Source organism: Bufo gargarizans, chromosome 3 (assembly GCF_014858855.1).
Source record: "Bufo gargarizans isolate SCDJY-AF-19 chromosome 3, ASM1485885v1, whole genome shotgun sequence".
Lineage (NCBI taxonomy): Eukaryota > Metazoa > Chordata > Amphibia > Anura > Bufonidae > Bufo > Bufo gargarizans.
The window spans coordinates 392,881,864-392,894,320 of NC_058082.1; the positions used below are offsets into that span (position 1 = coordinate 392,881,864).

The 12,457-nt window shown below is 47.5% G+C and overlaps 1 protein-coding gene across 2 annotated transcripts in view; it reads right to left on the minus strand.

The window, feature by feature from the left end:
- Positions 1–12,457, minus strand: part of GGNBP2 (gametogenetin binding protein 2) — a 333,171-nt gene that overhangs the window by 297,955 nt on the left and 22,759 nt on the right. For both annotated transcript variants that reach the window (XM_044288263.1, XM_044288262.1), the window contains exon 2: positions 6,346–6,426. In XM_044288263.1, coding sequence (XP_044144198.1) covers positions 6,346–6,426 — 81 coding nt within the window. The remainder of the gene's footprint in view (positions 1–6,345; positions 6,427–12,457) is intronic.

The following is a 12,457-nucleotide window of genomic DNA, read 5'->3' on the forward strand; positions in this document are numbered from 1 at the left end:
TCCGCCCTGATGATTGACGTAGGCCACAGCCGTGGCATTGTCTGACTGAACACACACCGGCCGAGCTGCAAGGAGGGAAGTCCAGTGGGAGCGGGAGTTGAAGATCGCCCTTAGTTCCAAAACGGTTATTGGAAGACGGGATTCCTCCGTCGACCAGACCCCCTGAACTGTGAGGTTCCGGAGACCGCCTCCCCAACCGATGAGGCTGGCATCGGTGGTGACTATCGTCCAGGAGAACGGAAGGAAGGACCTCCCTGATGAGAGATTCGGGGAGGGCTGCCACCAAGGGAGAGACAACCGAACTTGCAGAGACAGGCGGACGGGAGCGTCCAGACCCCGAGAGGTCTTGTCCCAGAGGGCAAGAATCCACTGTTGTAACGGACGAGTGTGGAACTGGGCATACGGAATCGCCTCGAAGGCGACCATAAGGCCCAGAACCCGTATGCACTCCCGAATGGTGGGACAAGGAGCTTGTAGAAGGAGCGACACCGCCCTCCGAATCTGAGAGGACTTGGAATCCGGAAGAAACACCCGAGAACTCGAGGTGTCCAAAACCATCCCCAGGAAGGAGAGTCTCTGGGAAGGGTGCAGAGAGGATTTGGGTAGATTGCTCAGCCACCCGAACCGTTGTAGAGATTGAACGGCGATTCGGATGCTGTCCTCGGCCTGTGGAAGAGACGGGGCTTTTATCAAGATGTCGTCCAGGTAGGGCAACAACGAGATACCCTGGTGCGAAGAAGCGCCATGAGAGGCGCCAAAACCTTGGTGAAAATTGCAATCGGGACGTGTAAGTAGGCGTCTTGAATGTCCACAGACGCGAGAAATTCCCCCGGAAGCAGAGAAGCAATAACGGAGCAAAGGGACTCCATGCGAAACTTCCGCACCCTTAGAAACTTGTTCAGAAGCTTCAGATCCAGTATCGGGCGCACCGACCCCTCCTTCTTTGGAACGACGAACAGGTTTGAGTAAAAACCTGTTCCCTGTTCCTCCGGGGGAACGGGAAAAATGACACCCCGGTCCAGAAGAGAGGAGACCGCCAAAAGGAGGTCCAAGGCCCTGGCTGGATCCCCCGGAACGCGAGACGGGAAAAAGCGTTCCGGCGGGCTGGACGCGAACTCCAATTTGTAACCGGACGTCACGATCTCCAGAGCCCAGGCGTCCTGAACGTGAGCCCTCCAGACCTGCTGAAAGGAGAGCAAACTGCCCCCCACCACGAGGGGTGGGGGCACCCCTTCATGCGGAGGGCTACTTGGGAGCAGGGGGACGGGTTGACTGTGCCCGTGGTCGCCAAGAGGGCTGGGGTTTGAAGAAAGGCTTTTGCGGGATTCCTGGGATCCCCCAGCAGAGGAGGACGAAGACGTCCTGGCCGTGGAGAATCGACGAAAGGACTGGCCCCGGAACCCTGAAGCCCGAGATTGAAAGGGCCGTTTGGATCTGGGTTGAGGCAGATGAGTACTCTTGCCCCCCGTTGCGGCAGAAATGAATTCGTCCAACTGGGCTCCAAAGAGTCTAGATCCTTCAAAGGGAAGGTTAGCGAGGGAACGCTTGGAAGCAGCATCAGCATCCCACACCTTCAATCAAACCTCTCTACGCTGAATGACCGAGAGGGACGAAATACAGGCAAATAGGGAACCGATATCCATTGAAGTCTCACAGAGATATTTAGAAGCCTGAGACATTTGGAGAATAAATTCCAAAGTGTCTGCAGGGGCGCCCTGTTCCTTCAGATCCTGGTGGTGGCGCCGCAACCACGCCGTAAGGGCTCTGGCAACCCAAGCCGACGCAAAAGCCGGTCGCAGGGAAGCGCCCGCCAGAGAGAAGATGGACTTGGAAAGTGAATCCAGGCGTCTGTCCACCGTCTAGGACAGGAAGGGCAGCGTTCTTGGCCAACCTGGCCACCGGAGGATCTACCTTAGGGGAAGAAGTCCACTTTTCCACCGAGTCAGAGGGGAAAGGGGAAAGTGTATCCATGCGCTTGGTGGCCGAAAATTTCTGATTGGGTCGGTCCCAAGCCTTTGATATGACCGCTGTGAATTCCTCATGAACGGGGAACACCGCGGATTCGGGCCTTTTGGGAGGAAAGAGGGAGAACTCCCGACTAGTGGAGGGAGTGGAATCTCCTTGGATATTAGAAGTGTCACGGACAGCCTCCACCAATTCGGATACCATGGTGGAAAGCTTAGGCAGGGGTTCCCGCTCCGTGGCCTCGTCCGATCCGGACAATTCCCCTTCGGATTTGCGCTCCCCACGAGAGGGAGAGTCAACCGGGCATGCCTCAAGGCGTGGGGGAGAAGCGGAGTCATCCGACGAGGAATGCTGCCGCTCACGCTGCCTTTTAGACGTCAGACGCCCCCTGTGAGAATCACTGAGAGGAGATGGAGCGGTGGACGCTACTGGAGTAGTAGCTGCCATACGCTCCATGAAGGACATGGTACCGCCGGGGCAGAGGGAGGACTGGGCTGAGCAAGAGAAGGAGGCTGATCCTGTCCAGGAGCAGGGCACGAGTCACAGGTTCCAGAGGCAGAAAAAGGCAGAAGGCACAACTTGCATGATCCCAAAAGAGCCTGAGAGGAGGCCTTGGCAGATTTAAGTGCCCCAGGCTTTGGCATGATGGAACCCCACAGTAAAAGATCTACCAGTTGCTGCAAAGATCAGAAAGATCAGGAGCAGAGCAAGCTGTTCTCCTACCACCCAGGCAACGCTAGCAGAAGTCTCCGGTGTAGAGAGATGAGGAGCTGCACGGCCGTGAGCAAACAGAGTCTCCAGTGTAAGGAGAGGCAGAGCGGCATGCCATAATGGTGGAGTCGTGGGTGCGTGCTAAACCGGAGAAGGCACACTGAGTGAAACTAAAACGGAGAAGCCATGTGTGTGCGACTAATGGCAGATTAAAAAAATAAAAAAAAATTATACAAAAAAAAAAAAAAAATCATATATGCGGCACCAATAGGACTCGCATAATCATGACCATCTCCGACAATGAACATGAGACACTAACCCGCCTATGACCCTAATGGACAACACAAGAACGGTCACCGGGCCCCTGAAGCCAAGGGACTGAACGAGATGACCTCACGGTTATGATATGTAGTTAAACATGAGCCAGACCTGGTGGAAAAAATGCATGGACAGTAGTGATCTGAACCACGTGCACAACCGAAACATTAATCAACCGTGAACCGTGAAATTGAACTGATTGAGAAAACAAGAGCCAGAGGCATTGCAGCTCACTAAGAGAAGACCCTTGACATGACCAACGAATAACCAACTTGTGAACATAGTAGGAATACACTCTCATGGCTTAGAAATTAAAAGAAAGCAGGGTAAAACGCATGATGTAAGATCAAGTGGGTGAATGCAGCACTGGATGTGTGTGGTGCCTCACTCTTCTAGGTCAAGAATGAAGAGAAATGCAAGTCGTGAGAGCAGGTGTACGTACCGGGTGGTAAGAAAATTCACACAAATATGTCTATGCTAGACCGCCTCAAAGTGTGGACTGTGGTGCGAACGGACACATGACCTCGATGGGATCATGAAAACGTGAGTATGAAACAAGTACATGCTTGCGCGTGTGACTGGTTGGATCGAGACGTGAGAAATGAGGCTTGCATGTGGGCTGAAATGACCGAGACATGCGGCCATTGACTATATGGCGGGATTTCCCTTTCTTTATTTATCTATTTACTTTGGACCATGGGGCACGTGGGTGATGTCCTTTTTTTTTTTTGTGTGCCAGGACTATATGGCGGGTTTCTCTTCTATGACACTGTGGGAACTTTAATTTTTTTTTTTTTTTTTTTCTCATGGGGCACGCGGGTGATGTGGCGGGTTTATGATGAAGGGAACTGTGGCCTGGTGTGGTGGGTGGGTGTTGGTGTGAAGGGGTAGTAAACTAGACCCCACTTGGTATGACGTGTGTTTACTTAAACAAGAGAGCAAGAAAGGTTCCATATCCAGGGTATACAATAAGTTATTGGAAGAAGCAGGTCCTGGTAAACCTTGGTTCATTTCCCAATGGGAAAAAGATCTTAATACCACATTCGATGATAGTACGGTAGATAGGATTCTTTGTCATTCTTACGGATACTCTCGGTGCATTAGGATACAAGAAAATGCATACAAGTTGGTGACTAGGTGGTACAACACGCCGGCAAAATTGCATGCCATGGATCCCTCGCATCCGGAGCTGTGCTGGAGGTGTAAAGGGGCTACAGGTACTTTGTTCCACATTTGGTGGGCCTGCCCTTTGATAAAACCATTCTGGGACACGATTTAAAAAAAAAAAAAAAATTTAACTAGAAATTGTACCCTCCTCGTCCCCGCTGACCCCCCTTAGTGGTTCTGCTGAACCTGCCTAATGAAAAATGTATTCTCACCAAACATTCTCTATTATCCTCCCTTGTAGCTGCGACAAAACTCCTGATTCCAGTATTTTGGCTCACCAATAAAACACCGGAGCCCACTGACTGGATTAACAAAGTTCAGGAGAACAGCTTGTTGGAGGAGAGGTCTAACTGGGAATCCCTGTCCCACGATAAACATCTGCAGATGTGTACTCCACGGCTGAAATGGCAGGCTAAATGCCCTAGCACTCAAGTCAGTAACTAGCCCTGTCATCAGCGATTAATAACTGGTACACAATTATGTATTGTAGCATATGTTACTTGTATGATTATAACCTGTTATTGCATAACGGAGTATGGAGGGGCGCTTACCCGATATCAAATTATAATGTGTGACATAGGTTGAATGTAGCCTAGACAGTTCTCCTCTAAGGCTACTTTCACACTTGCGTTCGGGGCTCCGCTTGTGAGTTCCGTTTGAAGGCTCTCACAAGCGGCCCTCGAACTGATCCGTCCAGCCCTAATGCATTCTGAGTGGATGCGGATCCGCTCAGAATGCATCAGTCTGGCACAGTTTGTCCTCCGCTCCGCTCAGCAGGCGGACACTGGAATGCAGCTCGCAGCGTTCGGGTGTCCACCTGGCCGTGCGGAGGCAAACGGATCCGTCCAGACTTACAATTTAAGTCAATGGGGACGGATCCGTTTGAAGTTGACACAGTATGGCTCAATTTTCAAACGGATCCGTCCCCCATTGACTTTCAATGTAAAGTCAAAACGGATCCGTTTGCACTATCCTGAACAAAAAATAAATAAAATGGTAATGCAAACGGATCAGTTCTGAACGGATCTAAGCGTTTGCATTATAGGTGCGGAGCTGTCTGTGCAGACACCAGACGGATCCGCTCCGAACGCAAGTGTGAAAGTAGCCTAACTCCACATTTATCCGTGGTACAATTACTGTATTGGTAATATATCCATTTGCATATGCAATCTGCTTGCCATCATATACCACATTCGCGTCGCGTAGATTTCTCTCTCATGTCTCCAATGCGATATGTATCAGACCAAGGCTGTAAAGATGCGTGAAGTTAGCTTTCCCTTTGCAGAGCACACTCTCTGAGAAGAGCAACCTCACTTAGTAGCCTTAGATTTCCCTATTCTAAAGACAATATATGAGCCAGACTTCATTCTTTGCCCAGGTGCATTTCTGCTGGTATATGAACCAGTGTCATCAGTGGGCTACCTCAAAGTTTGAAAGAAGGCTTACACGATTCCTTACCTTGATGAATAAGTAACTGGGTGAGTGCCCATCTGGACAAGTGTTTTAAATTTTTACTCAACATAGCTTATTGTATGCAATTCCTATTTGTAGCCTTATCAAAGCCCCTTGTTTAAAGGGACCAGTGGAAATGGACAGGAGACATTAATGAAAGCTGTTATTATAAGATAATTACAGATCTTTTGGAAGTCACCAGACTAACTCTAGTCTACATGCCGAGCTCTAATAAACTAGGAAATGAAAGTTACACTTTAAGAGCTCATTTGCATACCTTCCACTCTGCCCTTGCGCACCTTCTTAGTGCATGTTCACCTTGTACATCAAGTAAGCTTGGGGCTCCGCAGTTTCCATGTCGCTTATTCGCAATGGTGCTATAATACACTTTCACCACAAGAGCATGCGAACAGGTTACAAACTGTGCAGTTTCAGGAATACCTGAATACCCTTGGCCCGAAAGTCAGTATTAACTTTTGCAATGCTGATAACCCCTTTTACCTATGACAGTAACAAGGGATGTGTGTGCAGACAGGCTACTGCATATCCTGTATACTCACTAAGCCAGTTCATGACATGTGACTTCCTTATTGAGCTTCTCACTGCCAATGTCAAAAGTAGGGAGCAGTCATAATGTGACTTGACTGTACAATATATATATTTTTTTTTATAACTGCCTGCTAAATTTGTTTAGTAGAAACCTCAAAATATGAAATCTAGTTCACACAATACCTGTGAAAAATTTTTAAGTTGCAGGTTGTCTATTTGTTGTTTGCCAAGAGTCAACATGCTGTCCGAAAACTCCATCACCATCTGGAAAAAAAAAGTTAATAAAAAGTTAAGAATATGAAAGTAGGAATTTCCAAGAGTCCCTCATAACAGCACTACTTAAGATTGCCTTCACCTTCTTGGGACAGGAAACTGGTTAAATATCCCCTGACACCACAATCCTCCATTGTCTTCCAGATTACTACACAGAGGAGAGATGCTAATGATTTATCAAAACTGATATACTGCTATAACTGCAATTGCCAGCAAGTTTAATTCCTACCTTCTTGTTTGTCCCTTATGAAAGCACTACTGAAGCAATACCTGATTGCAAGCCTTTTGGGAGAGAGGGGCAAGCCTAAAAGAAAATATGTCCCAGGCAATGTCTCAGCTAGACAGAACATCCTGCAATTTAAGTAGAGGATCTGAAACCACTCTAAGACTTCGAGCCATTTAAGAACTGCTCATAAAACATAAGTTATAACTATGAGAAACACGAAAGATACGATTCTGAAAGAAATGTAAAGATAGTTTGTTATCGAAAAACACAAACCTGGTTTTGTTTTAAAGGATTGTTCCATGACAATAAATTATCTCCAATCCACTGGAGAGCAGATAAGTGTCTGATCGACGGGTGTCCAATGAATCGGCCTCCACCGATCACTCAAAAAGAAGACTCTCTGGCTGTTCTATGCAATACTATAGCAGCCCTGCAGAGCAGCAGACACACATTTGCGTCTGCCATTTTATTCAAATGGGGTACAAGTAAATCGGGGGGGGGGGGGGGGACCTAAAAAAAGGTCAGACCTATATCCAACCACAGCACAGGTAATTGGTTTTCGGAAGTCTCCAAAAAGTCACCCGTGAGATGCCTCTGCCCTACCAGGGACAAGAAAACATGGAGAGGTTTAACCCTTAGGATACCTGAGGTTTTTTTGTTCATTTTTCTTCCGCTATAACTTTTTTATACTTCGAGACACATGGCTGTGAGGGCTTATTTTTTGTGGGACAAGTTGTACTTTTTAGTGCCACCATAAATTATGGCATAAAATGTAACGGAAAGCGGTAAAAAAATACTGACCCATGCCCTTCATTCTCTGGGTCAGTACGATTACAACTTAAAACGATACACCATCTGTATAGGTTCTTTACATCTAAAATGTGTAAAAAAAAATTAAAAACCTTTGATACTTTTTTTTTATTTATTTTTTACAATCACCATATTCTGACCCCTATAACTTTTTTATAATTCTGTCTACTGAGCCGTTTAGGGGCTCATTTTTTGCGGAACAATCTGTAGTTTTTATTAATACCATTTTGAAGTGTGCATGACTTTTTGACCACATTTTATAACTTTTTTTTTGTTAAAAGAAGCAATGAAAAAAAACAAAAAAAAACTAAAACATTTTGACACTTTTTCCCGTTACGCCATTTGCCGTATTGGAATAAAAATAAATAAAAAAATTCAATAACATGAGCATTTTTGGTCACGGTGAAACCCATGATGTTTATATTTATTGTTATTTAGGCATTTATTTTTAAAATTATACAGAAAGTATATACACTCACCTAAAGAATTATTAGGAACACCTGTTCTATTTCTCATTAATGCGATTATCTAGTCAACCAATCACATGGCAGTTGCTTCAATGCATGTAGGGTTGTGGTCCTGGTCAAGACAATCTCCTGAACTCCAAACTGAATGTCAGAATGGGAAAGAAAGGTGATTTAAGCAATTTTGAGCGTGGCATGGTTGTTGGTGCCAATCTGCAATCTGCTCAGTTACTGGGATTTTCACGCACAACCATTTCTAGGGTTTACAAAGAATGGTGTGAAAAGGGAAAATCATCCAGTACGTGGCAGACCTGTGGGCGAAAATGCCTTGTTGATGCTAGAGGTCAGAGGAGAATGGGCCGACTGATTCAAGCTGATAGAAGAGCAACGTTGACTGAAATAACCACTCGTTACAACCGAGGTATGCAGCAAAGCATTTGTGAAGCCACAACACGCACAACCTTGAGGCGGATGGGCTACAACAGCAGAAGACCCCACCGGGTACCACTCATCTCCGCTACAAATAGGAAAAAGAGGCTACAATTTGCACGGGCTCACCAAAATTGCACTGTTGAAGACTGGAAAAATGTTGCCTGGTCTGACGAGTCTCGATTTCTGTTGAGACATTCAAATGGTAGAGTCCAAATTTGGCGTAAACAGAATGAGAACATGTATCCATCATGCCTTGTTACCACTGTGCAGGCTGGTTGTGGTGGTGTAATGGTGTGGGGGATGTTTTCTAGGCACACTTTAGGCCCCTTAGTGCCAATTTGCCATAGTTTAAATGCCACGGGCTACCTGAGCATTGTTTCTGACCATGTCCATCCCTTCATGACCACCACGCACCCATCCTCTGATGGCTACTTCCAGCAGGATAATGCACCATGTCAAAGCTCAAATCATTTCAAATTGGTTTCTTGAACATGACAATGAGTCACCAGATCTCAACCCAATAGAGCATCTTTGGGATGTGGTGGAACGGGAGCTTCGTGCCCTGGATGTGCATCCCTCAAATCTCCATCAACTGCAAGATGCTATCCTATCAATATGGGCCAACATTTCTAAAGAATGCCATCAGCACCTTGTTGAAGCAATGCCACATAGAATTAAATGCAGTTCCGAAGGCAAAAGGGGGTCCAACACCGTATTAGTATGGTGTTCCTAATAATTCTTTAGGCAATTTTATATTAATGATCTTGTAAAAGGCTTGCATAGTAAAATATGAAATATTCGCAGACGACACTAAAATGTTTAAAGTAATTGACACAGAAGAGGACAGTTCGTGCCACGTGTCCAGCTTGGACACCCGATAGTTGTAAGGCAATGATGGATCATTTAGGATGCTGACACGGTCTGCTATGTATTCCTTCAGCATTTTCCAAAACTTTTCCCTCCTTGTACCACTAGGCTGCACTTCAGGGTGAGGTTGCTGGAGGGGTGTCATGAAAGTATCGCCCTGCCTTTGTTGGAACTTCTGCGTGTTCCCATTGTCTCCCTTCCCCGTTTGCCTAAGGAAGTACGGAATCTGCCGCCAGCGTTTTCAGATGTAAAATTCCAGAGCAATCTCTCAACAAAGTACCTTCTGGTATTGCACCATTTTACTCGTCCTCTCCACCACAGGAATGAGAGATTAGAAGTTTTCTTTGTAGAGGGGGCCCAGAAGGATGAACACTCAGTAACGCGTGTTATCTAAAATGCGCATAACGCGAGGGTCGCTGGTAAGGCAGCCTAACATGAATTCAGCCATGTGTGCCAGAGTCCAACAGGCAAGATGTCGACATCAGGATGACTCCATCTCTTCTTCCTCAGCCCATCCACAGTGAACAGATGGAATTAAAGTTTCATGGATACTAGACTCCGTAGCAGAGGCAAAAGTCCCCATCTCCTCCTCCTCTTCACGGTCCAATTCGTGCTGAGAAGGCGAACTGTGGGTGGTCTGGGTATCACCCTGCGACATGTCCTCCCCGTTTCCTCATCTGCCACATTCAGAGCATCGTCCTTAATTGTGAGAAGCGATCGTTTCAGTAGACACAGCAGTGAGATGGTTACACTGATAATAGCGTTATCGCCACTAACCATCTGTGTGGATTCTTAAAAAAAAAAAAATATATATATATTTTTTTTTTTAAACCTCACAGGTCTGACATAAATGCCCACGCCTCACTTGTGAATAGTGGCAGTTGACTTGAAAGGCAACAACCATGTTGCAGCTGGTATTCCACAACTGCCCTGTGCTGCTCACAAAGCCTAGCATATAGAACGTAGTTCCAACGCGTGCTCACGTCGTACAACAGTCGGTGAGCTGGAGGCCGCAAGCGCTGCTGCAGCTGTGGACGACTTACGGAAATGGACACACGCGGAGCACCTTCACTAGTAGCTCTGGGGTATGTTTTGATAAACCGCTGAACCACTAAGTTTAAGACGTGGGCTAGGCATGGGATGTGTGTCAGGTTGCCAAGCTCCTAAGCCGCCTCCAAGTTACGGCCATTGTCAGACACAACCATGCCTGGTTCTAAGTTGAGTGGAGAGAGCCACAGCTTTGCCCCTTATACCCTGCCAAAGCTCTGCAGCGGAGTGCTGTTTGTCCCCTAAGCAGATCAACTTTAGCACGGACTGTTGACGCTTACCCACAGCAGTACTACACTGCTTCCAGTTAGCGACTGATGGCTGCTGGAGGTGGAAGAAGGTGGAGGTGGAGAAGGAAGAGGCAGAAGAGGAGGAGAAGTGGGGTTTGGAGCCAGTAACATAGCTTCTTGCGGAGACCCTGATGGACATAGGACCCGCAATCCTGGGCGTGGGAAGCACCTGTGCCATCCCAGGGTACGACTCACTCCCAGCCTCCACCACATTCACCCAGTGTGGTCAGGGAACTGTAGCGTCCCTGGCCACCAGCACTTGTCCACATGTCCGTGGTTAAGTGGACCTTCCCAGTAACTGCGTTGGTCAGGGCAAGGGTGATGTTCTGGGACACATGCTGGTGTAAGGCGGGCACGGCACACCGTAAAAAATAGTGGAGGCTGGGGACTGCGTACCAAGGGGCCGCGGCCGACATCAGGCTGCGGAAGGCCTCAGTGTCCACAAGCCTATATGGCAACATTTCAAGGGCCAGTAATTTTGAAAGTTGGAAATTAAGTGCTACAGCCTGTGGGCGAGTGGGTATTTGCGCTTGTGTTCAAATTATTGTGGTATGGACATTTGGACGCTGCAATGGGACAGGGAAGGGGATGTTGCTGCTGGTTCATTCAAATTTCCAGGTGCAGGGCGAGAGGCATCCCTGCGTCTTGGACAGCACGTAACACAGGGGAAGAGGAGGCAGTGGTGTGACCCACAGACCCAGATTGTGGGCCCACTTAGTAGGGTGCTTGGATGCCATGTGGCGGATCATGTTGGTGGTGGTGAGGTCGCTAGTGTTCGTGCCATTTTGGTACCGCACAGGTTGCAAACTACCACTCTTTTGTCCTCTGCACTTTCCTCAAAAAAGCACCATACTGCAGAACACCTACCCCTTGCTAAGGTTGATTTACACATGGGGGTGATCGGTTTAAAGGTTGCGGGCCGACTTCTCCCTTTAGCAACCCCACTACCTCTTCCAGCCTGTTAAGGTGCTGTGGATCCCTCCCCCTCTGTACTGCTGTCCTTGCTCAGCATTTCACCTTCCCATGTTGGGTCAATGACCTCAGCTTCCACTTCCTCATTCCTCCTGTCTTGACCTAACCACAAACCCAGCGATTGACAACTGTGTCTCAGTCATCCACCTCGTGAACTAATGATTGACGTTCACCACTGTTTTTCTTGAGATTGTAAAGGCTCAACAGGTTGGGAATCCGGGCACAATCTCTCAGGTCCCTCTTCAAGCATGCTGGCCACGAGGGCCAGATCTGATACTGGAGCTGAAAAGAGCTCCTGGGAATATCCGAGTGTGGGATCACTCGTTTGGCAGGACTCTCCACGGAGGGAGGAAGGATGATCTGAGCGAGGAGTTGGCTGACCAGACTCTTGGCAACAGAGACTGGACTTGGTGGAAGAGAGGGTGGTGCTTAGCCGACTGGAAGCGTCATCTTCAGCAAGCCAACCGACCAACTGTTCGCACTGGTCCGATTTAGACAGTGTTGTCGCGCGCCACCTAGCCAAGTTGGACATGAAGCTGGGTACGGTTTTATTACTTTTTTTTGGGGTGCACTGGCAGCAGGCAGTTTCATTGCGCCCAGTGCCATGACCCCTGCCTGAACCATCAGCATAACATCCACTTCCCCGTCCCTTAGTGCTGGCCTTCATATTTATGGATTTTTTTACTGGTTGCAACCTTTGTTTTTTTTTGTTTTTACTGTCCACAGTTTTCCTGTACAGGGCAGTACATGACACAGAATAGCACAGATTTTGGACAGTATTTTAGCCACAGAATATTGTAGTCTGCAGTAGACTGTTTTTTTATATTTATGACTATTACTTCCAATATATGGACCTGAAGTGCACAGACTGTACAGAAATTCAATGCACTGCGATTAACATTTTAAACCGCAGA